Source organism: Dipodomys merriami, unplaced genomic scaffold (assembly GCF_024711535.1).
Source record: "Dipodomys merriami isolate MVZ:Mamm:240054 unplaced genomic scaffold, mDipMer1.0.p SCAF_103, whole genome shotgun sequence".
Lineage (NCBI taxonomy): Eukaryota > Metazoa > Chordata > Mammalia > Rodentia > Heteromyidae > Dipodomys > Dipodomys merriami.
The window spans coordinates 260,211-286,527 of record NW_027202305.1 but is presented as its reverse complement, the minus strand read 5'-3'; the positions used below and the strand labels follow the sequence as shown (position 1 = coordinate 286,527).

The 26,317-nt window shown below is 40.0% G+C and overlaps 1 protein-coding gene across 3 annotated transcripts in view; it reads left to right on the top strand.

Annotated features, from left to right (window-relative positions):
• The window catches only part of LOC138809786 (protein FAM76B), a 40,234-nt gene that overhangs the window by 788 nt on the left and 13,129 nt on the right, over positions 1–26,317 (top strand). Inside the window, exons 3-10 of one of the 3 annotated variants that reach the window (XM_069996752.1) lie at positions 596–650; positions 1,557–1,712; positions 3,586–3,794; positions 6,751–6,798; positions 6,979–7,059; positions 7,709–7,841; positions 10,833–10,934; positions 17,321–19,877. In XM_069996752.1, coding sequence (XP_069852853.1) covers positions 596–650; positions 1,557–1,712; positions 3,586–3,794; positions 6,751–6,798; positions 6,979–7,059; positions 7,709–7,841; positions 10,833–10,934; positions 17,321–17,410 — 874 coding nt within the window. In that variant the 3' untranslated portion in view covers positions 17,411–19,877. Of the gene's footprint in view, positions 1–595; positions 651–1,556; positions 1,713–3,585; positions 3,795–6,750; positions 6,799–6,978; positions 7,060–7,705; positions 7,842–10,832; positions 10,935–17,320; positions 19,878–26,317 lie in introns of those variants that run through there. The other 2 variants (XM_069996741.1, XM_069996761.1) reach the window with 2 other exon arrangements.

Sequence of the window (26,317 nt, the reverse complement as noted above, 5' to 3'; positions counted from 1 at the left end):
CAGGTGGCGGCAAAAGAATATTGACCTCGAACCCAAACCCCGGTGGGATAGTGTGCCGCTGCACTCGAATCTGAGGAGATAGGCGATCCTAGCAAAAACACGAACACAGCTGCTCTCGGGCCTTAAAAAAATTAGATGTTAGTGGATGGCGGGATCTAGTTTTACCAACTGGGAGATAGATGGTTAAGTGAAGAGTAACACAGACGTTAGAGCCCCCATGAAAACAAGCAGCCAGGGAGGAGGACAAGTCATTTTCCCCCAGTAGTAGCAGCAGAGAATATTTGGGGATTAGACTGAAGACAGGAAGATGAAGCCAGGCATGGGGGGCATGACATAACCCCAGCAACGTGCAGGTGAAGGTAGGAGTGCTGTGAGTTTGAGTCCAGCCTGGGCAACGCAGCTAGAACCTGTCTCAAAAAGAGAAAGTACTTACTAAAAGTTAGTAAGAGATGCACATTGTAGTAAAACCTTGTCATACACATGCAAATCAGAGTGTGTTTTTACTGCTCCAGTTCAGTTCATTCTTCAATTCAACTTTGTTATTTAACCCCAGAAAGCTACATAAATGTGGTCATCTATATAATTTCCTTTTCAGCAAAACTAACACGATTTGTAAGAAGTGTGCGCAAAATGTCAAGCAGTTTGGGACAGTAAGTATGTTTCGTTTTAATTTTGTGTTATTTTGACTAGTTACGGCCTTCCATGAAAGTATTTAGGGTATGACAGTCTAATAGGAAGATGATAACATTTATAAGCAGAAATTAGATAGATGTTTTAAGTGCTGTATACTGAATACAAAATTTATGAAGTATTCTCTATAAAGTTACAAATACAGCAAACTCATAGAAAACCTACTTACGGATAGTGTTTGCATAATCAAACTCTCCGGTTTAGAAATTTTATATGGCAGTGTTGTTCAGGTGTTCACAAAATTAGTAACCGTGTGCTAGCACAAATTGCATCATGTATAATATGGTTATTGATGCATTGGTATTTATTTTTGGTATTTATTACTAAGGGGTTCCTGAATTATCCTTTGAATATCAAAAAAAAATCAAGATACATTTATTATAATTAGTGTTGAGTATTCTCACACCACTAATTTTTGTAAATGAAAGCTCACCAATTCTTTTTATGTTTTCTGTACCTGTGTAGGATAAGTTACTGGGTTATTAATTTTTTTTTGTAAATGCTATGACAAACTACCTAGGCTTTTGAATTAGAAATTGTTTTTTAAACTGAGTTCATGAACTAAGTATCATACATTCATTTTCATTTTTGAGACCTTTATCGTGAGCAGTTTTGTATTATATAACAATTACAAATCATGAGTACATGATCTTATTTATTCTATTCAAGTAATAGCTTCATGACTCTAGACATAAATGTTGGTTGAATTAAGAGAAACGTGATGAATGTCTCTGAACATGGCAAGATGACTGACTCAGCAGAGAATTATGATTTTAACTTAGTAGTTTCATTAGTCCTAGAAATGTCTGTTGGTTATGTTTCATTACTTTAAAAGTCACAGTTAAGGTAAATGCTATGTTTTGCAGCCCAAGCCTTGTCAGTACTGTAACATAATTGCAGCATTTATTGGTACCAAGTGTCAGCGCTGCACAAATTCTGAAAAAAAGTATGGACCGCCTCAGACCTGTGAGCAGTGCAAACAGCAGTGTGCGTTTGACCGGGAGGAGGAGGGGAAGAGGAAGGTAGGTTTCGTCGGTCTCGAGGTCTTCTGGAAGTTAAAATAACAAAATAGAAATTATTATGATCAGTACGTGTTCTGTTCTTGGGGTCCCTGAAAACAAAAAATTAGACGGAAGTGTAGGAATAGTGAATATCCTCCTCACACGCTTCAAATACAGGATTCATGTTGGTCAGTGACGATAGCTATACTTTAAAAGCTATTCTTGCCCGGCTAATGGCACCACACACATGCTCAAGTAGGATTATTTTGCCCAGGATTCAAGACCAGCCTATGTACATCGTAATTAGACCTTGTCTCAAACAAAAATTACTATGTCCTTATGTCCTTTCACCTACTTTTTGCTAATTACTTGAAGTTGCTGTAGTGGAAAGTACCTGGTGGCATATTAGCACAAATTCAAAGTCTGCCTTGGGTCCAGGCTTCTATTTAAAACCAGAGTTTGTTTTTTCTCTGTCTAGTGACGAGTATGTGTGTGCATGTGGTATTCCTGCTCTGGTCCCCATTCACACAGGTCTCATTTGTCTCTCAGTTTCAGTGGATGCGAAGGTGACACTCTTGGAGGGCCTGGTCCCTATGTCCAACAGTGTCCCCTCCAACCTTAGTTGTAAGACATACCGCTCTAGCACTTCTGGAGTAAACAAACAAGGCATAAACTTGATCATATTTTTACAGGTTTTAATCTTGGTGGTAGTCTCCTTCCCCTTGATTAACACACAATTGATTTTCCTTATTTTCTGCATTTATATTCTATAAAGTTGCCACAAACACAGAATTAGCAAACCATTACTTCTTAGGGAAATGAGAGATTAGGTCCTTGAGTCTAGTTATAACATACTGGTTGCTGACCAGATACTATGTGTTCTGTGTTTAAAGTCACGTTTCATGAACATGTTTTTGGTTAATCGAACCCTTGGCCAGTAGCACTGACAATGCCTAAACAAAGCCTTTTGCTAAGGCACAGCAAAGACATTGAGCTTAGAAATGCAAACCCCTCAGCACTATTCTCTAGACCATTTTAAACATGACAATTATTAACAAAATCTGGAAATAATTAGGATTTTTTTCTGTAAGTTCACACTATAATTCTAATAATTACACATTAAACATTCAGAGTAGATTTCCTAGCAGTTTATTGTGAACTTACACCTTCGAAGAATAAGAAAAGAGGTTAACAAGTGTCTCTCAAAATAAAAATGCCATCTGGGCACTGGTGGCTCTCGCCTTTAAAATCCTAGCTATTCAGGAGGCTGAGATCTGAGGATCGCAGTAAAAAGCCAGGGCAGGAAAGGCTGTGAAACTCTTATCGCCAGTAAACCACCAGAAAACCAGAAGTGGCGCTGTGGTTCAAGTAGTAGAGCCCCAGCCTTGAGCTGAAGAGCTGAGGGACAGCGCCCAGGCCCAGAGTTCAAGCCCCATGACCGACAAAAAAAAAACAAAACTAAAAATGCCATAAGACTAAAAGAAAGTCATATATTCACTAATTTTATAATCCTTTGTGCAAACTTTTACTCATATATCAAAGAATAATTTTATTTTTTTTTTGTTGGCCGTAGGGCTTAAACTCTGGGCATGGGCGTTCTACCGCTTGAGCCAGAGCACCACTTCCAGTTTTCTAGTGGTTTATTGGAGATCAGAATCTCACGGACTTAACTGCCTGGGCTGGCTTTGAACCGAGATCCTCGGATCTCAGCCTCCTGAGTAGCTAGGATGACAGGCGTGAGCCACCGGCGCCTGGCTTCAAAGAATAATTTTACTGTCATTTTGCAACAGTCTGTGTGTGAAATACAACTAGAAGTTGAGTAGTGTGTCTTTCAAGTGTCACTTAAACCCAGTTTAAGAGTGCATTTAATTTCATATGAATCTTTTCTTAAAAGGTTGATGGGAAGTTGTTATGCTGGCTTTGTACTTTATCATACAAAAGAGTTTTACAGAAGACAAAAGAGCAGAGGAAGAGCTTGGGATCTTCACATTCAAATTCTTCATCCTCATCCCTCACTGAGAAAGACCAGCATCATTCAAAGCACCACCATCACCACCACCACCACCACCACCACCACCACCGGCATGGCAGTGCCCATCACAAGTAAGTGTTTTGAAAGCGTGTTTTCTAAGATTGTATTGGCAGGGCCAATAGCACTGACAGCACCTGAACAAACCTTTAACTAACTAGTGTTTTTCTGTGAGGCATATCAAGGAACTGGATGTTTCCTTAGAGATGCTGATGAGTTCAGGCCCCACCACCAACCAAAAAAACCCAGTGCTGACGAGGTGCTGGTGTGGTTTGCATTGTTCTGGTAAGCTTTCTGAATAGAAGCTTGTGACCATTCAGAAGGTGCCTTCCCTCCCCGGGTCGTCCTGCATATGCTGTGCACTCTCAGCTGTGGAAGTCCCCAGAGTCTGAGGTAGTTGAGGTAGTTTTAGCCCTTGGTATTTTGCTATTTTTTGTTTGTTTTGTGCCGATCCTGGAGCTTAAACTGACGGCCTGAGCACTATCCCTGAGCTTTTGTGTTCAAGGCTAGAGCCCTAGCATTTTGAGCCACAGCTCCATTTCCTAGGTTTTCCTGCTCAGGTGGCTTTGAACCACAATGCTCAGATCTCAGCTTCCTGAAGCACTAGGATTATAAATATGTGCCCAGCTTTTGTCATTTCTTGTTTTTTTAAAACATGCTTTTTTGTTTTGAACTCAGGGCCTGGGCATTGTTTCTGAGTTATCCCTGAGTGCGATAACTACCACTGAGCCACAGTGTCCAGTTTTCTGATGGTTAATTGGAGATGAATCTCATGCACTTCCCTGTCTAGGCTGGCTTTGAACCATGATCCTCACATCTCAGCCTCCTGACTAGCTATGATTATCGGAGTGAGCCACCAGTGCCCAGCTAAAACAGATGCTTTTTAAAAAATTGCTAACTATTCAAGTACTTGATTCTTAGTGACTTCAAGTGGGGAACAAAGTTGTAACGTAGTAATGATATTTTAAGTGTGTAGCCTAAAGCACTTTTTAAGATGTAATTATAATTTTTGTGGACAAGCTGTCCACCTCCTAAAACAAACAAAAAAATAGAAACGCAGAGGGCTGGGAAGGTGGCTTAGTGGTAGAGTGCTGGCCTTGCGTGCACGAGGCCCTGGGTTCAATTCCTCAGCACCACATAAGCAGAAAAAGCCAGAAGTGGCACTGTGGCTCAAGTGGTAGAGCACTAGCCTTGAGCTGAAGAGCTGAGGGACAGCACAGTTCAGACCCCATGAGCGACCAAAATAAATTAAAAAAATAGAAATACATTCACACTTAGGTATCCTCAAAAGATTGGTTCCAGGACCATTGAGGACACCACAGAAGCCCAAATGCCAACGTCCCTTATGTAAAATTGCATAGTATCACACATAACCTGAGTGTGTGTTTTCATATACCTTAAATCATCTGTAGACTACAGCACATAATACAGTATGAATGGTACATAAATAGTTGTCAGACCTTCTGTGTTCAGAGAATACACAGAGAAGAAATCTTGATAGACCTAACTACATTTTCTACCTGCAACTGTTTGACTTAGAAGATGCTGAACCAGAGGATACTATTGTTTGTTGGGTAGACACCATTATGAACAGGCTGTGCTACGTTCAGTAGATTAGAATAAAAGGAACATCAATACTGGTGAGAGGTGGTGGTTTGTGCGAAGAGAGCAGTGGTCATGGCTCAGGGTGGGTTTGTACCCAGGAATGGACAATCCTAGTGGCTCAGGGTGGGTTTGTATCCAGGAATGGACAATCCTAGTGGCTCAGGGTGGGTTTGTACCCAGGAATGGACAATCCTAGTGGCTCAGGGTGGGTTTGTACCCAGGAATGGACAATCCTAGTGGCTCAGGCTGGGTTTGTACCCAGGAATGGACAACTCTGAAAAGTAAGGTGAGAATTATTAAGTGTTTCTGATAAATGATTCGAAGAACTGGTTAATGCATAATTTGTGTGTAATTATGTGGCCATCTAATGTGCACATGGTAATATAATTTGTAAAAAAAAAAAAAAAAAAAACTTTCTTGCCATTCATTGTCACAGATAGAGTGGCTCAAGTTACTAGAATTATAAGGTATATCTCCCAACTATTTCCACTGATTGTTTAGAACCTAGGATTTGGACTTTGCTTACAAAGTTCATTGTGTTATTTTATGATACTGGGGCTTCAACTCACAGCTGTCACTTGCTATAGCAGATGCTATACCACTGGTCATTGTTGGTGTGATGTTTCCCAGGTTTTTGAGCAAGACTTCTGGGTACTGATGGTATTCTAGAAGACCAGGGAGACCTCCTTGGAAAATTAGGAAAGGATCAAATTAAGAGACTTGTGACCATCAAAATATACAATTCTCAGTACATTGGATTATCCGAGTTTTCAATTTGCATTATTAGAAAAGTAGTATAACTTTAAAAGGACAAAATTTAGGGCTGGGAAGGTGGCTCAGTGGTAGAGTGCTTGCCTTGCATGCATGAGGCCCTGGGTTCAATTCCTCAGCACCACATAAGCAAAAAGAAAAAAGCTAGAAGTGGCGCTGTGACTCGGGTGGTAGAGCACTAGCCTTGAGCTGAAGAGCTGAGGGACAGCGCCCAGACCCAGAGTTCAGGCCCCATGACCGGACCGCCCCCCCCCCCCCCCAAAAAAAAGGACAAAATTTCGTATAAAGTAGTAGAGAGCAAAAGTTTAGTGATTCCTAGACTTTAAAATTCTGCAGTCCTGTAACGATTACAACAGGGTTCTACAATTATGTGCTTGTACACCTCACCCATTGATACAGGTCTTGATTAACAAAGGCAATTGTCTCTTCATTATATTTGCTTTAAAGAATTTAAGATGGCTAGTAGTCATTAGAGTAGAATTTATCCCATGAAAATATGATTTATTCAGTATATTAGTTTAGCTTGAAAAACTTAAACATACTTCTCTGAGCAAAGAAGTTACAATGTTTTGAAAACATAATTAGACTCTACTAAGAATTACATTAAGTAAATATTAAATGTTACTATCAGATATCATTTTATATATTTTTCAGAATTAGCAATCTAAGCCCAGAACAAGAGCCAGGACTATGGAAACAGAGGTAAGTACATTTTCATATTCTAAAGTATTTAAAATTATTTTTGTAGATTTGATACCTCTAACTTTGGTTACTTATGCTTAAGAAACACATCAGTATTGCTCAGTAATATTTTAGGGGTAAGAATAACTTGATGTCTCTGCCCTTTTTACTGAAATGACTCTAACTAATGTTTGGTTTCAGCCATAAATCCTCTGCAGCAATTCAGAACGAAACTCCAAAGAAAAAACCCAAATTGGAGTCTAAGCCATCTAATGGAGATAGGTAAAAATGTATTCCTTCACTGCTGTAAAAATCTATAACTTAGTTGAATGGCTTATAGTCGATTGCCAGTTATTACTAGATAAAAAAATAAGAATAGAATCCAGTGTCTTCAACATTGACTTCTTTGAGTCACCTAGAAGAGTAACCTGATCAGTTACAATTTTAACTTACTTTTGGCAATGAGAAAGTGGCACTGAACTATGTTTTTCTAGTTGGGGAATAAATTTGGGGTTTAAAAGAGAGCAAGTCTAAATAGAGATCATTCTCTTTGTTTATCAGAGAAACATCTGATGGTAATATTTCTTATTGGCCTGCTTAGAAAATGTTTATATTTAAAAAATACTCTGTGACTTTATTTTAGTTCATTAGCCAAAAGTTTACTGATGTTACTGTACAAATTGGCTGCCTATTGCTTTACACTAGAAGTATTGACCCCCTCAAAGCTAATACTGAATTATATTTCTGCAGGTGTATGTAATGTGTGCCATTAGTAAGGTAATTTGCCAGTTGCATCCATATCTGTCAGGTACATATTTTTTTGCATTAGCCTTAAGGATGTTTGTGGAATTGTCTTATTTATGCAATTTGAACACCTGCTAACTTGCATTCTACTTCACTTAACTATGGTTTGCTTTTTTTTTTCTAGTAGCTCTATAAATCAGTCAGCAGATAGTGGGGGAACAGACAATTTTGTCCTTATAAGTCAACTGAAAGAGGAAGTGATGTCACTGAAGCGTCTCCTACAGCAAAGGGACCAGACCATCTTGGAAAAAGATAAAAAGGTAAAGATACGGCTTGCTAAATACTGATACAATTCACATCGTAACTGATCGTGTGACTTGTGTTAATTTTAAAATGAGATGCAAATGGAATGTCATGTAAATTCTTCTGATTTAAAAATGGCCAATCTGAATCCAGTAACTGATGAGAAGTAATAGTGTAATGGTGGGTGTCTCAGGTCTTTCGTAGGAAGGAATTATACGTATCCTGTGTTACTGAAGAGACAAATGCTAACAAACAGGTTTATGGTTTTCTTAGGCTGAAATCGTCATGGCAGAGTTGTGGGCAGGCATATAGAGCAAGTGTCATCCAGTCATACTCCACTCCAGACTCCAGTTCTAACACTTGGCTATGTGTTTTTGGACAGAGTACTTTCTGTCTTTAGGCCTCAGTTTTCAGATTTTAAAAGTAAAAGTATCAGTACTATTTTGTGAAAAGGTTGTAATGTCTGAATGAGCATGCAGGGTATCCGCCTCAGCTCCTGACTGGTATCTTGGTGTTCTGGTATACAGAGCCTACTTATGGTCTACACGGTGTAGTGCTGTGTTCAACATCATACCCAGAAGGCACAATTATAAATCTACATAGGGATTGTATGCCTCTGTGTATCCTTCGCAGAACTTGAATTGGCTTTCTCTTCTGACATTTAAGGACTTTTGTACTACAATTTTGCACACATCGGTTGTTAGTGAACTTGTTTTCTTTTTTTCTTTCTTTTTCTTTTTAATGTTTACTTGAAGTGAATTAAACATGTAAATATTAGCAGTGGCTGTACAGTAGAAAATAGGGTAACTGAGTCAGGTCCCTGCGGCTTACACTTGCAATCCTAACTACCCAGGAAATTTGATATTTGAGTATTGCAGTTCAAAACCAAAAAGCCAAAAGTAGAGTTGTGGCTCAAGTGGTAGGGCAGTAAGTAGCCTTGAGCAAAAAACTCAAAAGCAGTACCTAGGCTCTGAGTTGAAACTCCAATACTGGCACGCGCGTGTGCACACACACACACACACACACAGGTTTATGCTTCTATTAACACTTTTTAAGTTGGCATTTATGAAATATATTCTGTGCGCTGTCTTAAATATTTCTGTTCACAAGATCAAGTAACCTTGGAAAAGCTAAACAAAATGCCACACTTCCTTAAAAGCAACAATAATTTCCAAACTAAGTTGTAATGAGTTGTAGAATATTGAATTGTTCAAATGATTTTTTGTTATTGTGCAGTTTACATTTTCTGCTTTTAAAACAATAATGAGGTTTTGAAATAGTGCTCTAAGGAAAATAATTATAAGTTGAAACAGCTATATGCCAGTAGCTTTTTCTTATAAATGTATGACAACTTTGTTATTTTCCTGCACTGTTTCACACTCAGTGACTTTTAGAGCCAGACACTAGATTATTAGAATGCAAAACATAAAAAAGGCAGTTGTCACACAGAGTTGATGGTCTGGGGGCAACTTCCAGTGTGTGAATAGAAAAATTATGTTGGTTGCTCTAATGTGAATTCATCTTTCAGTCTAGGAATATAGAGAACATACAGACAGAATGTAGAGAGAGAAAATTGAGTTGAATTTGAAGGTGATAAGCACAAAACTTTGATTTGGAAAGGTGAATGTAAAGCACTGACTTTTGACATTATATGTATTCCTTTACTAGGATTGAGTACTTACAGAAAAAAAAAACCAAACTTCCTCAGTTTTGGTAACACATACTTTTAAAAATAACCCGAAGCTATTTCTGTGTGGTTCTAATAATGAAATTAGATAACTTATTTTTAGTTGAAAGTCACGAGATAGTGTACTTTTATGTATGTCAATTATATGTGTAAAATATTGTCTTTCAGTCTTCCTTAAATCACTGATCTTTACCTTATCTAATTTAGTCTAGGTTTTCATAGTAGCCACCTTATCCTCATTTCATATTAGTTGGATCTCTGTGCTTTGTTCTCATTATGGTCTTGTGCCAGGTGCTGGTGGCTCATGCCTATAATCCCAGCTACCAGGAGGCTGAGATCTGAGAATAGTGGTTCAAGGCTAGCCTGGGCAAAAGAGCCCATGAAATTCCTGCCTCCAAATAACCACAAAAAGCTGGAAGTGGCTATGTGTGGCTCAAGTGCCAGCCTTGAGCACAAAAGCTCAGGGTCAGTGCTCAGGCCCAGAGTTCAAGCCCCAGGACCAGCTAAAATAAAATGTAAACAAATAAAAATGGTTTTGTGATGTGTATCAAATCCTGGATATAATTTAGAAACAATAAGGCAGCTCTTGGTTGCTAAATCTATCATTTTTATACATTCTGAAGCTTTATCTTTTATCTATGAAGGGTTATTTTAACCCAAAATCAGCTTAAATGTTTACTTTGTTCTTACTAATGTGAAGTACAGGTTTTGACGTGCTATCCAAGATTTTAGCCATTGTTTCTGTTGGTATACCAGGTTGTCAAACACTAGGCAGTGAAACCAGAGCAAAACAGGCAACTTCTCAAAAGTTTTACTGAGCCGGGCGCCAGTGGCTCACGCCTGTAATCCTGGCTACTGAGGAGGTTGAGATCTGAGGATCAAGGTTCAAAGCCAGCCGGGGCAGAAAAGTCTATGAGACTCTTATATCCAATTAACCACCAGAAAACCAGAAGTGGTGCTGTAGCTCAAGTGGTAGAGTGCTCGCCTTGAGCTGAAGAGCTGAGGGACAGCAACGAGGCCCAGAGTTCAAGCCCCATGACCAACCTCCCCCCCCCTAAAAAAAAAAAGTTTTACTGATTGCCAGGTATTACAATATAAAAATACAAACTGAATATAGTTGACAGAATTCATCATTTCACCAAATTGGTGCTTTACCTAGGAAACTATAGTGAACATCTTTTGCCTTCATGGTGAATGTACACTTATTATGAAGCATTCTTAAAACAGTGATTGTGTGCATGAGCAGATACATGTGTGTGAATATATGTACACACGTGTATGTACATGTAAACATAACGTCCTTTCTCTTTTGATCACTCAGTTAACGGAGCTAAAGGCAGACTTTCAGTATCAAGAGTCAAATTTACGAACAAAGATGAACAGTATGGAAAAAGCTCATAAAGAAACCGTAGAACAACTTCAGGTAAATGATATTATTTATATAACATGTTAGTCTCAGAGGACTGAATTTGGGCAGTAGAGGTTGGTATTTGGGGGGGAGGTGTGTGTGTGTGTGAGAGAGAGAGAGCGAGAGAGAGAGAGAGCGGGAGAGAGAGAGAGACTGGGGCTTGAGTTAGGTCCTCCTCAGGTTTGCTGGACAGTCACACTGTCCCTTGAGCCACCCCCCCCTCCCCTGCGCTTGTTAAATTAATACATGTTTTAGATAGGCTCTCCTGGTTTTGCCTAGGCCAATCCCAAACTTAGATCCTACTGCCCGTACCTCCCATGTAGCAGAGATTACAGGCACACACCACCTTGCCCTACTTGCTGGTTGTTAAGGAGGCTTGCTAACTTGCCTTAGCTATCCTTGAACCATTATCATCTGATTTCTTCTGCCTTCTGACTTAGAGTATTGGTGTAGGCCACCACATCTTATCTCAGTTTTGATTTTGACTTTTATATATTCTTAATCCTGATACCATTAAAAATTGTTTGGCCGGGCGCTGGTGGCTCACGCCTGTAATCCTAGCTACTCAGGAGGCTGAGATCTGAGGATCACGGTTCAAAGCCAGCCTGGGCAGGAGAGACCGTGAGACTCCTATCTCCAATAAACCACCAGAAAACCGGAAGTGGCGCTGTAGCTCAAGTGGTAGAGCGCTAGCCTTGAGCTGAAGAGCTGAGGGACAACGCCCAGGCCCAGAGTTCAAGCCCCACGACCGACAAAAAAAAAAAAAAAAAATTGTTGTTTGAAATCACCTGAAAAGTAATTATTAATGCTGAACACTTTTGCCTAAACTTCAAATGAATTTTCAGAAGGAGATAGTAGTTTGGATTGTGTACAGTGAGTGAAAAACAAAAACACTGAGTGACTTACGTGAAAGGAAGGTCTTCGGGAGTGATTGCTCTGACAGCGGACATGGAGGCAGATCTTTGCGTGTCAGTCAGGGCAGGTGTGGCTGTGGGCAGCCCTGTGAGTCACAGGTTGTACTGAACCTGTGACCTCTGCAACAAGCCAGGCAGTGCTTTCTCTGCCCGCGGCTCGTCCTCCACTGAGTCTCAGGCATCGCCGTCTATGAAGGAAGCTGTAAACATTCAAAAAGAAGTCGGGTGAAGTTGAGTCAGGGTGGATCCCATATCTGGTATGTGGGATGGTGAGCATCCAACACTTAACTCTCCATAAACTGAACTGTGTTACATGTTTCTGACACATGGAGTATCTGTTGAGTAACATCAGTAACAAGTTTGAGGTTATTTCTCTTCTCCTCTTCTTTTCTCCTTGATGCGGTGGATCAAACCCGGGTCCTCACTGGACAAGGGCTTTACCATCCAGCCAGCTCCCCACCTTGACTGTCGCTTAGATGTTTGAATGAGATTTTTAGCCTGGATGATGTCTTTGCAGATTTCAGAGTAAAGGGAACACTACAGCTTTCAAAGAAAGGTGTTAATTCTGTCCCATTTTTAAGTTTTTCTGTTTTTTTAAATTCTAATAACACCAAGGGATATTTGCTGTTCCTATTTTGTGGTTTTCTATTCTGCATATATCTTTGCAAGGACCTTAAATTGAGTAGAGGTAACTTCATGAGAAATTCAAGAGACAGACAGCCAACCTGTCTTAAACCTGTTCTTATTAAAAGAGATTCTGAACAAGAATCTCTCATAAAATCAATCCAGAGCCGGGCGCTGGTGGCTCACTCCTGTAATCCTAGCTACTCAGGAGGCTGAGATCTGAGGATCGCGGTTCAAAGCCAGCCCGGGCAGGAAAGACCGTGAGACTCCTATCTCCAATAAACCACCAGAAAACCGGAAGTGGCGCTGTAGCTCAAGTGGTAGAGTGCTCACCTTGAGCTGAAGAGCTGAGGGACAACGCCCAGGCCCAGAGTTCAAGCCCCACGACCGACAAAAAAAAAAAAAAAAAATCAATCTGGAAATTACTTTGATCAAAGACGGGTCATTTTATGGAATGTCTGTCTACCCTCTGTTCTGAGAGGTTGCCAGTATTGTCATGGGAATTTTGTTTAGTAAGTATAGTTCTCATCCACCTTGCAGGTAGTACTTTTAAGTTTAGGATGTTGATTACCTGAAATATCATCTTCCTCCTGATCTCTGATGCCTTGTAATCAAAGCTCTGAAGTAAATACAGAATGAGCTTAATCACAGAATACCTATGAACAGTAAGAACTACTACTGAAAAGAGCAATTTGTTTTTGCCTTTTAAGTCAAGTTGCAGCCCCAAAGGAACCCTCTTTGTATTGGCTTGATCCTGAAGTTTCATAGTCCCAGATACTTACCTAGGAAGGGGTACTCCACATACTTTCTTACTTGGACCTTACAGTGACTTTAGTGTTGGGCCCATGATATGGAAAACCTTTAGTCATTTGTCCTGACATCTTTCTCCAGTTTAGTTCAGCTCTTTCCTTCTCTGCACTCATTCCCACTAGTTCAGTTATTTCAGCCTTCTCTTTTATCTTTGTTCTCAGAAGACTTCTTTATGTCTTCTTTATGACTTCTTTATGCTAAAGATTCTCTGTCACGGCTCAGTGCCATCCTGTCCACTCCCTTTAGCAGCCGTTGGTGCTAGTAAGATTTTTACTGAAACAAGTAAACATAATCATTTAATACTTTTGAATCTGCTGTCCTGGAACACACAGTCCTTTTAAAATCTTTTTTTTTTTTTTTTTTTTTTTTTTTTGTCGGTCGTGGGGCTTGAACTCTGGGCCTGGGCGCTGTCCCTCAGCTCTTCAGCTCAAGGCCAGCGCTCTACCACTTGAGCTACAGCGCCACTTCCGGTTTCCTGGTGGTTTATTGGAGATAGGAGTCTCACGGTCTCTCCTGCCCGGGCTGGCTTTGAACCGCGATCCTCAGATCTCAGCCTCCTGAGTAGCTAGGATTACAGGCGTGAGCCACCAGCGCCCAGCTACCTTTTAAACTCTTAATCCTGAGAGTAAGTACTATCCTAGAATTGCACCCCCTAAATATCAAGACTATTGAATTAAAGTTAGGCTCATCTAGTAGGTAAGTGGCTTACAGGGAAATGGAAACATTTAAATGCTCAGTAGGTGTTTTATATATCTGGAGCTCCTTTTACAAAGGAGACCTCCAGGGTTCATAGCAAAACATGCTGCACAGCCAGATTGAAGTCAGGATCTACCTAATTCTTTATTGCAATATTCTTCCCGTTTGACTGGCAGTTCTAGTGGGTTTTTACTGACTTTTGTAGGCTGTGTGACAAAATTGTATTTCTAGGATAAAAACAAATATGTATTTACTTAAATATTGCATTATAACCCCAATGAGTTAAAATCATATTATATCCACTTAACAGCAGGTCACTGTTTAAAGGCTTTTTCTTTATATTTACCACAGAGCTAAAAATAATAAGTCCAACTTCTTGATTTTAAGGAGTATCTGGTAGAAGTGTCTGGCGTGTCTGTGGGGTGTGCGCTCTGCTGGCTGCTCCTTACCCACTCCCCTCTTTTGCTCTGGCCTTGCCGGCCTCAGACCACAGTCCTCCTACCCACAGCTCTGTACTAGCTGAGATGGCAGGTGTGTGATAGAGATGAGTCTCAGAACCCCAGGGACTGAACTGCTGTCTTCCAGGGCCCTGCTGTCCAAGCAGCTGGCGTGGGCCATCTTGCCTAGCTTCTGGTGTAATGTTTTTATGCCGTTCATAGCTTGGTTTTCTGAAGTGTGTGTTGCTTAAATGTACTGTTTTTAGCCAGTAGGCCTATTTTAGCTCTAGATTACATGATATAACTAACAAGTAATGGAAACATTTAAACCACATCCCTTAGATCTGGTCAGCTAAGTAATGAATGGAATGATTATGAATGTGCTACTCGACACCTCTAGCTGCCAGTCACTTAGTTTGTCTTCTGAGTTTTTCTGTTTAAAGGCAAGGTAAAAATCCTTCTCGAATTTTAGATTTGTGTGTGTGAATTCAGGGCCCTGTCCTGAGCTTTATTTATGGCTGAAGGCTAGCACTCTACCACTTGAGCCATACTTACACTTCTGGGGTTTTGCTGGTTTATTGGAGATAAGAGTCTCACAGACTTTGCTGTCCAGGCTGGCTTTGAACCACAATCCTCAGAATGCAGCCTCCTGAGTAGCTAGGATTATAGGCATGAGCAATCGGCATCCAACTTCAGATTGTTCTTTGAAATCATAATTGAGCTTGAAATTGAAAATTACCCCCTTTTTATTATTCGATTGCTATGGACTAGAAACCGTATTCAGATCTTTAAAAAAATGTGACGTGATTGCATGCATGAAACAGCACTGAGGATTTGGAAATCATATGAAGAGTTTGGAAAATGGCAGGGGACAGAGAATCAAGCCAGATAGCACTGCGAGACCTGGGTTTTGGAAGTCGTGGGTATTAGTATGAAAAGTTTTGAAAATCATCAGAATCAATATGAAGAGCTTGGAGAATGGAGCCAGGGAAAGATGACATCCACAGAAGACAGCTTCCTGGACATATGAAAGCTGCAATTAGGGTAGAGAATGAAGATCATGACTACTAAGTCTGTTTTCTCAGCAGACATAATCAGTGGTCCCTGGAAGACTGGCAGTTACACTGTTATCTGTTACGCTTTTGTTCTAAGAATTTTTAGAGGACATTAGAAATAGATTCAAGAGATTTTAATTATGTGAGAAGCTATAGATTTAGAGAATATTAGTCCTATGAAAAATATAAAGATAATATTGGCAAATAATTTTTATAAAACAGGCTAGAATCTCCTTTTATATAAAAGAAATATGTTTAAAATGGTTTTTTAAAATGATTTTGAAATCTGTTGTGATGTAAAATGGTTTCCAAACTTTAGCTAGAGGGTTTCTTCAACGCTGTTGTTATTTTTGAAGCAGTGGTCTGTTTCTGAACTATTATCGTTCTTCACATTTTGGCACAGATTTAGCACACGCTCACTCGATCGTCTGTATTGTACACAGAAGGGATTCTCATGGAAGCTTCCACACCTGGGATACTGTATTGCATAACAAAGGCAGTCAGACTATGAAAATGTTTACCCAAGTTCTCCACTGACAGAGAAGTAGGGGCCAGCATACCTAATGAGATTTTATGAGATTAAAAACAGTGCTTAATGGGCTAGGAAGGTGGCTCAGTGGTAGAGCGCATGCCTTGCATGCATGAAGCCCTGGGTTCGATTCCTCAGCACCACATAAGCAAAAAGAAAAAAAGCCGGAAGTGGCGCTGTGGCTCAAGTGGTAGAGCGCTAGCCTTGAGCTGAAGAGCTGAAGGACAGCACCCAGGCCTAGAGTTCAGGCCCCACGACCGGACCCCCCCCCCCCAAAAAAAAAAAAAACAGTGCTTAAGTCATAAAAACAGTAAAAACTAAGGCAAGTAAGCAGAAATAAAACCAGAAAGCGTGGGTCTGATATGCACTTTAGAAACAGAATAGCAGGGCTGAGGCGTGGCTCAGGGCAAGTACAAGACTGAGTCCAACCCAGGAAGGGGCCTGCCGGGGGTGCGGCTCAAGTGTAAAGCTAGCCTTAAGCAAAAGCCAAGCTTCCTTGTGAGCACACTGTACCACACACTGGGCAGATTGAGAGAGGGCTGTCAATCAGATGCATTGTACTTATACACTGATTTGCTGGATGCTAACTAACTCCTTTGCACAGCTACTTAAAGATAAAAACATACACCATTTAAAAATTACTTATCAAGAAGAGGCTTTTCACAAACTAATCAAAGTAAATAATTCTTGCAAAAACAATTTCTGATGCTTTTTTTTTACAAGACAGTAGAAAGACCTGATACAGCTTGCTGAAAAAGTCTTCTCAATTGTGCCCTTGATTGATTCTTTAATTTTTTTAATTACAAAATTCATCTTATTTAAATAGTTTTTGTGTGTTAAGGTAAAGGACTGGTTTAAAATTTAAACCTTTTAGGGGACTGGGAAGGTATCTCAGTGGTAGAGTGCTTGCCTTGCATGCCTGAGGCCCTGGGTTCGATTCCTCGGCACCACATAAGCAAAAAGAAAAAAGCCGGAAGTGGTGCTGTGGCTCAAATGGTAGAGTGCTAGCCTTGAGCTGAAGAGCTGAGGGACAGCGCCCAGGCCCAGGATTCAGGCCACACAACTGATCAAAAAAAAAAAAATTTAAACCTTTTAAATTGATACACTTTATTGCCTTTTTTTTAATGAGGATGGTGGTGAATTTTGATTTGAAACAAAAAGCATATTACTGACGTTTACTAAGAGATCCAATAAGCCAATATAAAATTTTCTCCAGTGTTTTAGCGAGATCTTCTGAGGCATAGATGGAAAGAGATGTTAAAGTAGTACTCTTCTTTCACCATGGCACTTAGTAATACTTCAGTCTTTTTAAACCTTGAATTTTTGTCTCTCACAGGCCAAAAACAGAGAACTACTCAAACAGGTTGCAGCATTGTCAAAGGGTAAAAAGTTTGACAAAAGTGGAAGCATACTAACATCTCCTTGAAAAATTATTTGTTTAGTGTTTCTGTTGACAATGTAAATTTGGGGCAGGGTGGGGAAGGAATCTGTGAAGCCCTGAAATTCTGTGTAGTGGAAAAATATTTTTGCACACCAGATGAATTGGTGTGTTTCCTACTCACTTTTGTAACTGATGTATAGCCTTTTTTAAGTTGTAAAGCATTCAAATAAAGCTTCAACTGGTTTGAAGTAACTTTGATTATTTGATATCCAGAAACTTTTTGCCAGCAATAGTATGAAATGGAGTAGTGCTCTTTATAAAATGCAATAAATAACAGAGTAGATTTGGTTTTAAGAAGTCATAGCAGCAGGGCTTTGTGTTTTGGGTTTTCTTTAACACTATGCTAATTTCAGATAAAGTTTTCAGTTTAGAAATACAAAACATTTAAACAAGGAAAATGTGAACACTGGTTTGGGAAAAATTGTATTTTTACTTTGTATCTACATGAACTAGGAGAGAATTATGGTGCTTTATTAAATGGACTTCAGAATATATGTACATATGTTTTTAAAAGTTACAACATTAATGTCAATATCCTAGCATTTTCATTACTGGCATAGGATTTCATGTTTATTGTTCAATACCCAAGGTAAAATGTGTTTTTGTTTTGTAAAAACTGTAGATTTTTACTTACAAGTGCCTTTTTGCCACCCAGTGTTTTTATTTATAGGAATGCTGATCTTTTGTACATAGTTTGTTTTAAAATCATGTTTAATAAATGTTTGTATATAAATGCTTATGTACAAAAGCCTATTTCAAAAAGAAATCAAAGTTGCTAGTAATGTGTTTGAGGTTGCATATTGAGAACTGACCATGCATATAGACTAGATTTTGTGCTTTTTTTGTGTGTGTGTGATAAGGGAAGCAGTTGGCTATTGAATTCATTTAATTACGCTGAGATGCTTCTCTAAAGATTTAGTAAATTTATTTTTTTTTTGGCTATATAGCTTCATGTCATTTTATGTTCCATGTTTTGCTTTATTTTTTATATAAAAATTGGCTTCTACAGTGATTCATATATCTGCTTTCTCTATATTATGTGGTTATCTAAGTTAATATTTATATATACATCATACTTAATTTGTATGCTTTGCAGACTTGCAAAACTTTAAATAACTTGTTATAATCTAATCTGCTTATCTTTGTATAAATTGGAACCTCTGTAAGATTCAGGCACTAATAAAATTGCCTCAGAGTCTTTAAGTTTATCAATAGAACCAAGATAATGTGGAATAGATTATATGAAGTTACTAGTTTTTTTCAGTCTGTAATGGAAATTGATATGCTACTCAGTAACCAGTTCTATTTTAAAACCTCAGGCATTGTTAGATACACTGTATAGATCAAAAGATTTCCTCTAGAAATTTGTGGACAGAGATAAATTGTTTGAAGTACACTGTTACTCAGTTTTGAAGGTTTCCTTTTTAGACAAATGTTGATTGCGAATTTCATATCAAAGATAAGCTTTCTTAAGAAAACATGGTGATTGTATCAATTCTTTTTAACATGATTCATGTTTCAGTAGACTACTTATAGTTGTTTATTATAATGATAATGAATATTTATCCAGTTTGGAAACACATCATCTGGGGTGATTTTCAAGAAATGGTATGATTGAATCAGTCAGATTTGGAAAAACTAAACCAGCTATTTTTATGAGATCTTCACACAAGTAATCTTAAATTTGCTACTATCAAACATGGTGGGTAATGCTTATTTATGAAATTTTCACATAAGTAATCTTAAATTCACTGCTTTCAACCATGATTGATAATGCCTTAACATGGACTTTAATGTTTTCAAGATTCACTAATTTCACAAGATAATCATTACTTTTCTTTAAAATTTGTAAGCTTTTATATTCTGGGTTTATAATACCCTTTGTCAATCCACAGGGATCATTGTGGTTCTAAAATAAATTGTAGTAGTTCTTATACCTTGTTGGAGATGCTACAAAAGAAAGTTACCCTTTCCCCTTTAGCTAGCAAAAACCTTGAAAAAGCTAGTTTAATTCATTAAGCTTTGTAAATTCTAAGGTTAAATCCATTAGGGGCTCCATGGTACTTAGCTCTAATTAACTACCCTATCTTTTTTCCATTTTCTTACTTTATAACAAAATCTTGCAGCTGTATAAACTAGTAATTGAGTCCCAGTCCCAGTATATTGACTTAATGAGCTGATACTCTTTAAATGTAAGAAGATACTGTAGTGTGCTGTATTGTGCTTTTAGCCTGATTACTGCGATTAATTAGCATTTACCAGTGAGGTCCATTTTGGCTCAAGTTATTTATGTGTTAATAGCCTGTGAATATTGCAGTCCTTTTTAGATTGTATTGGTCTAAATATGCATTCTGCAATGAACCTGTTAAGCTGTTCACATGTATAGATGATCAAAATACTGTACTTGTACACATCTGACTGTTGACATTTTTGTACTTTTTTCTAAATCCAATGTTTCACAATAAAACGTTGTCAAATGCTTTGTATTAGTTTTCTGTTTTTGCTGCAACAAAGTATCCCATGCTCACTGGCTCGGAACCACAAGCAGTGCTCTCCTCACAGTCCTGGAGGCCAGACGTTCTTACGCAGCCCACTGCCCCTTGGCCCTGTGTGTCCGTGCCCGGCCTCTCGTTTTATGTCTCCCTGGCCATCTGCCACGGACCCTCGGGCCTCGCTGGGCCCACCCGACGAGCAGGGAAACCTCTCAGCATATCTGCACAGCCCTGCAACACTCCGTGTCCATGGTCTCCAGGGATTTCCAGCACAGGCATCACTGGAGGCCATTACCGAGCCTACTGTGCACCTGTCCTTCTTTTTTCCCAGAATGAAGTTCCAAGGTGACAGGAAGGAAATGGCTCAGGCTAACCATTAGGAAATATTTTCTTATCCATTCAGTCTGTCTTAATACAACAGTTATTTTCCTGGGACTGGAGGAAATAAATTATTTAAGCTTTGGAAGCAAAAATACAGGAAACGGCTGGGTGAAAAAGCATGAGCTAGAGAAGGAGGGGAGGCTGTGTAGGAGGAATGTGGCACCCCCTTAGGAAGGTAGGGACAGGTTTCAGCACCAGATTTGTGACTCAGACCAGATAACCTTACATTTTAAGGAAACTAGCAGTTATTTTCTCTAAGTTTATAGTGTACTGACTTTGGCTAACATCTTATTTTCCAAAATAGCTTGAAATGGGCTATCAGTGTCATGGCATGCAGCAAGTTTACTGCAGAAATGACTGTTTTCAAGAGGTGTGTGTGTAGTCGTGTCAGATTAGGCAGCTGAGAATAAAATAAGAGTATATGGACCAAGAAAAATCTATTCTTACTCATGACCTGACATGCGGCACAGAGGTTTTTCCGTTGTTGAGCTTGTAGGTGATCTGAAAAGCTATGTCTTCCTCTCACGTTTGATGCCAGTAGGTAGGGCTCTACCAGACGTGCTGTGCTAATCACGTTCCACAGAAACTGTATCGTAGAGAGTTAAGAGTGGAGAGACTCACTCCTAAGTGCAAGGACAACTTAAATGGATGCTAGTGGCTCATGCCTATAATCCTTGCTGCTCAGGAGGCTGAGATCTGTGTATTGACATTCAAAGCCAGCCCAGACAGAAAAGTCCATGAGACAACTTACTCTAATAGTCTACAAGAAAACAAGAAAGGGAGCTGTGGCTCAAAGTGGTAGAGCACTAGCCTTGAGTAAAAGAGCTCAGGGACAGCGCCCAGGCCCAGAGTTCAAGCCCCATGACCAAAATCAAAAAACAAACAAAAAACTTCATAAAATGACCCTAGAAGTAAATAGATACTTCATAAGAAAAATGCAAATGTAGTTATCAAGCGAAGATGCAGCACAATAGTTACTGCAAAGGTGTGTTTTGATTGAAGTGCGGAATAATGTACATATACATTCATACTTGGACCTGACAATTCCATCACTAAAGATCTAGCCCCATCCACTTGGAAGTATTAAAAGCCTATATGCATAAGGACGGGGTGGGGGGTCATGGCTCCAGTGGTTTAGCACCTTCCTAGCAAGCTACCCTGCAGTAAAGTCTCAGTACCACCCATCCAAAGTCCTTGCTCATCGGTATGCAGGTTATTTGTAATAGCAATGATCAGAAATCAGAAGATCATCAAAACCGATAAGGGAGTGGTTAATTAACAACTATGGCATACTACTCCACAAGTAGGGTAGAGCTACACACACATACACACATTTGGGGGGTTCTTGCAGTAGTACTGGGGTTTGGACTTAGGGCTTAATTGCTATAAGGTAGGAGCTCTACCACTTGAGCCACACCTCCAGTCTTTTTGTCTGGTCATTTTTGCTTTTTGCCTAAACTATGCTCCTCCTGGTCACTTCATTTGAGGTCTGGCCTCGTACCCTGGTCTTCCTGATGTCAGCCTCACATGGTTAGGGGCAGAAGTATGAGCACCATTACCTGGATTGTTTTTTAACTGACGTCTTAGTGGTAACTTTTAGAAACTGGTTATTAGGAGTGGGAAGGAGGTTTCATTTTTTTCAATAAAGTGTGTGCAATTGTACAAAGGGGTGATTTTCTTATGTTGGCATAATGGACTTTGGCCATGTTCAGTCTATTGCTTTGGCCATGTTCAGTCTACTGCTCTGGTCATGTTCAGTCTATTGCTTTGGTCATTGTTCAGTCTACTGTTCTGGTCATGTTCAGTCTACTGCTTTGGTCATGTTCAATCTACTGCTTTGGTCACCTTCAGTCTACTGCTTTGGCCATATTCAGTCTACTGTTCTGGTCATGTTCAGTCTACTGTTCTGGTCATGTTCAGTCTACTGCTCTGGTCATGTTCAGTCTACTGCTTTGGTCATGTTCAGTCTACTGCTTTGGTCACCTTCAGTCTACTGCTTTGGCCATGTTCAGTCTACTGCTTTGGTCACCTTCAGTCTACTGCTTTGGCCATGTTCAGTCTACTGTTCTGGTCATGTTCAGTCTACTGCTTTGGTCATGTTCAGTCTACTGCTTTGGCCATGTTCTGTCTACTGCTTTGGTCATGTTCAGTCTACTGCTTTGGCCATGTTCAGTCTACTGCTTTGGTCATGTTCAGTCTACTGCTTTGGCCATGTTCAGTCTACTGCTTTGGTCATGTTCAGTCTACTGCTTTGGCCATGTTCAGTCTACTGCTCTGGTCATTGTTCAGTCTACTGCTTTGGTCATGTTCAGTCTACTGCTCTGGTCATGTTCAGTCTATTGCTTTGGTCATGTTCAGTCTACTGCTCTGGTCGTGTTCAGTCTACTGCTTTGGCCATGTTCAGTCTACTGCTCTGGCCATGTTCAGTCTACTGCTCTGGTCATGTTCAGTCTATTGCTTTGGTCACCTTCAGTCTATTGCTTTGGTCACCTTCAGTCTATTGCTTTGGCCATGTTCAGTCTACTGCTTTGGTCATGTTCAGTCTACTGCTTTGGTCACCTTCAGTCTATTGCTTTGGTCATGTTCAGTCTATTGCTTTGGTCACGTTCAGTCTACTGCTTTGGTCACCTTCAGTCTACTGCTTTGGCCATGTTCAGTCTACTGCTCTGGTCATGTTCAGTCTATTGCTTTGGTCACCTTCAGTCTATTGCTTTGGCCATGTTCAGTCTACTGCTTTGGCCATGTTCAGTCTACTGCTTTGGTCATGTTCAGTCTACTGCTTTGGTCACGTTCAGTCTACTGCTCTGGTCATGTTCAGTCTACTGCTCTGGTCATGTTCAGTCTACTGCTTTGGTCATGTTCAGTCTACTGCTTTGGCCATGTTCAGTCTACTGCTTTGGTCATGTTCAGTCTATTGCTTTGGTCATGTTCAGTCTATTGCTTTGGCCATGTTCAGTCTACTGCTTTGGCCATGTTCAGTCTACTGCTTTGGTCATGTTCAGTCTACTGCTTTGGTCACCTTCAGTCTACTGCTTTGGTCACCTTCAGTCTACTGCTCTGGTCATGTTCAGTCTACTGCTCTGGTCATGTTCAGTCTACTGCTCTGGTCATGTTCAGTCTACTGCTCTGGTCATGTTCAGTCTACTGCTCTGGTCATGTTCAGTCTACTGCTTTGGTCATGTTCAGTCTACTGCTCTGGTCATGTTCAGTCTACTGCTTTGGTCATGTTCAGTCTACTGCTTTGGCAATGTTCAGTCTACTGCTCTGGTCATGTTCAGTCTACTGCTCTGGTCATGTTCAGTCTATTGCTTTGGTCACCTTCAGTCTATTTGCTTTGGTCATGTTCAGTCTACTGCTTTGGCCATGTTCAGTCTACTGCTCTGGCCATGTTCAGTCTACTGCTCTGGTCATGTTCAGTCTACTGCTTTGGTCATGTTCAGTCTACTGCTTTGGTCATGTTCAGTCTACTGCTTTGGCCATGTTCAGTCTACTGCTCTGGTCATGTTCAGTCTATTGCTTTGGCCATGTTCAGTCTATTGCTTTTCTTAATGTCCTTCCATCATCATCCTAGTAATTTTGTCCTCTGTGCAGAAACCTTTAAATTCAATGCACTCCCTTTTGTCAGTTCTTGCTCTTACATCCTGAGTAAATTCTCCTGTTTTCTGTAGTAGTTTCAGTTTTACATCCACGTCTTTGGTCCATTTTGGATTGGTTTTAGCACATCTCAGTCATTTCCCAATGCTCGTTGAAAAGCCTGTCTTATCTTCAGTGCATGATGTTGACAATTTTGTCAAAATACTCAGATGGCTGTGGCTCTGGATTTCTGGGTTGATTTATTCCTGTTCTTCGTGTCTGTGCTTGCACCAGTACCACATTGATACTGTTACCTTAGCACTAGAGTATAATTGAAGTCGAGCATTGTAAAGCTTCTGGCATTGCTCTTTTTACTTCGGATTACCTTGGCTACTTTAGGCAGTTTACGTTTTGATGTGAATCTTAAGATTGAATTTTCTCAGTTCTCAAAATTTCTCAGTTCTGTGAAGAATGACATTGTGATTTGATGAGGACTTTCTGAGTCTGTGTTTCAGTAGTATAGCTACTTTCACAGTATTCTTGGATCCCAAAAAATGTGAGGTTTTTCATCTTCTGGTTTCTTTATTCAGTGTTTTATCATTTTAGACATCTTTCACTCTTTGGTGTTAAGTTGATTCCAGAGTATTTTTTTTTTTTAGTCATTGTGAATGGGATTATTTCCTGATTTCTTTTTCAAATTCCTGACATATTAAAAAGCTATGATGCCAGGCACTGTTGACTCACCCCTGTAATCCTAGCTACTTAGGGCACTGAGATCTGAGGATCATAGTTTGAAACTAGTCTGGGCAGGAAGGTCCCTGAGACTCTTAATCTACACTTAATCACCAGAAAGCCTGAGTAGGACTGTGGCTCCAAGAGCTAGAGGGCAAGGCTTGAGCAAAAGAGCTCAGGGACAAGGCCGGGGCCCAGAGTTCAAGCCCAAGGACCAACCCAAAAGAGCAAACAGTGATTTTTAGCTAGAAGCTTCATCAGATCTTGTTTTTATTGAAGCCTTTCGGGTCCTCTCAGCATAAGATTATAACATTGGCAGATAGGGACAATTGGATTTCTTGCTTTCCTATTTGTATTCCTTGTATTTCTTTCTCTTTGTTAGGTGATATGCCTCTAGAAATTTATTGATTTTGTGTAGATTTTCTCATTTATTGCATTAGTAGTTTTCAAGTACTCTCTAATGATCTCTGAAATTTATTGGTGTCCATTGGGATAGCCCTTTCTCATTGCTTTAGTTAGTTTTGGTTAGTTTGGCTAAGGGTTTATCAGTCTTGCAAATAATCAACTCTGTTTCACTGACAACTTTTCAGGTGTGATAACGTCATTTCTTTTTGGGAAGAGTCCTTATAATACCTACTAAAATAATTCAAAATTAAAAGGTATGGTATTTGATATTTGCTTCTATCTAATACAGGGAGGTGGGTTGGAATGTAAATGAAGCCATAGTACTGAAAGTTGTTTGTTTTACGAGGAGGTGTGCACAGTTTACTGTGGCCCATTATACTATATTCAGTTTTGTGTTAGTTTGATGTTTTCATAATAAAAAGACCCTGGGCTTAGTGCTGAAAACCACAGAACTCCTCCACAGTCATTTCTCAGCAGCGCCTGTACATGGTGTTTTCAGAGTCAGGTCTGGTTTCTGATCCAGATGTTAGAAAGTGAAGTGTCCCCAGGGGCCTCAGGCAGAGGCTTGGCCAGCAGAGGGCATTGGTGTGGAAGGCCCAGAAAACCTTGGAAGACAGCCTGGTGTAGGAAGTAGTGCCTTTGGGGCTAGGTCAGGATTCAGTGAATGAATCTTAGAGAAGCACTCAGATTCTTGCCCTTCTGGCTCTTCTCAAAACCCTAAACAGTGCCTTTAGTTTATTTTTTTTGCTGGACCTGGGGCTTGAACTCAGGGCCTGGGTACTGCCCCTGAGCTTCTTTTGCTCAAGGCTAGCACTGTTAGCACTTGAGCCACAGCGCCAGTTCTGGATTTTTCTGTGTATGTGGTACTGAGGAATCAAACCCAGGGCTTCATGCATGCTAGGCAAGCGCTCTACCATGGAGCCACCTTCCCAGCCCTAAACAATGGTTTTCTATTTGAACCTCTCCAATGGCCTGAAAGGTCTTAATGTGAAGATAAGTCTTTCTATGGCTAATCAGGGCAGTAGTTATTTCCTCTACTTTATAATATGCAAAGGAAATAAAAAGTATTTGAAAGATTTTGTCCTTGGTCAGATCTGCTGCTGTCCATGGGGGACAGTACCTCACCACTAAACCGCCCTGTGCCCTGCTTGCCTTTGACACTTGGCGGCTGGAGTCACTGTAGGAAGAAGCCTCTGCCTTACTCTTCCTGCTTTGTTGCATTCTCCCAAGCAACTGCTGCGGGTTTTGTTTTTTTGACTAGTGTATAGTAACTACAGAGAGTTTCATTGTGATGTGTGTGTGTAATGTG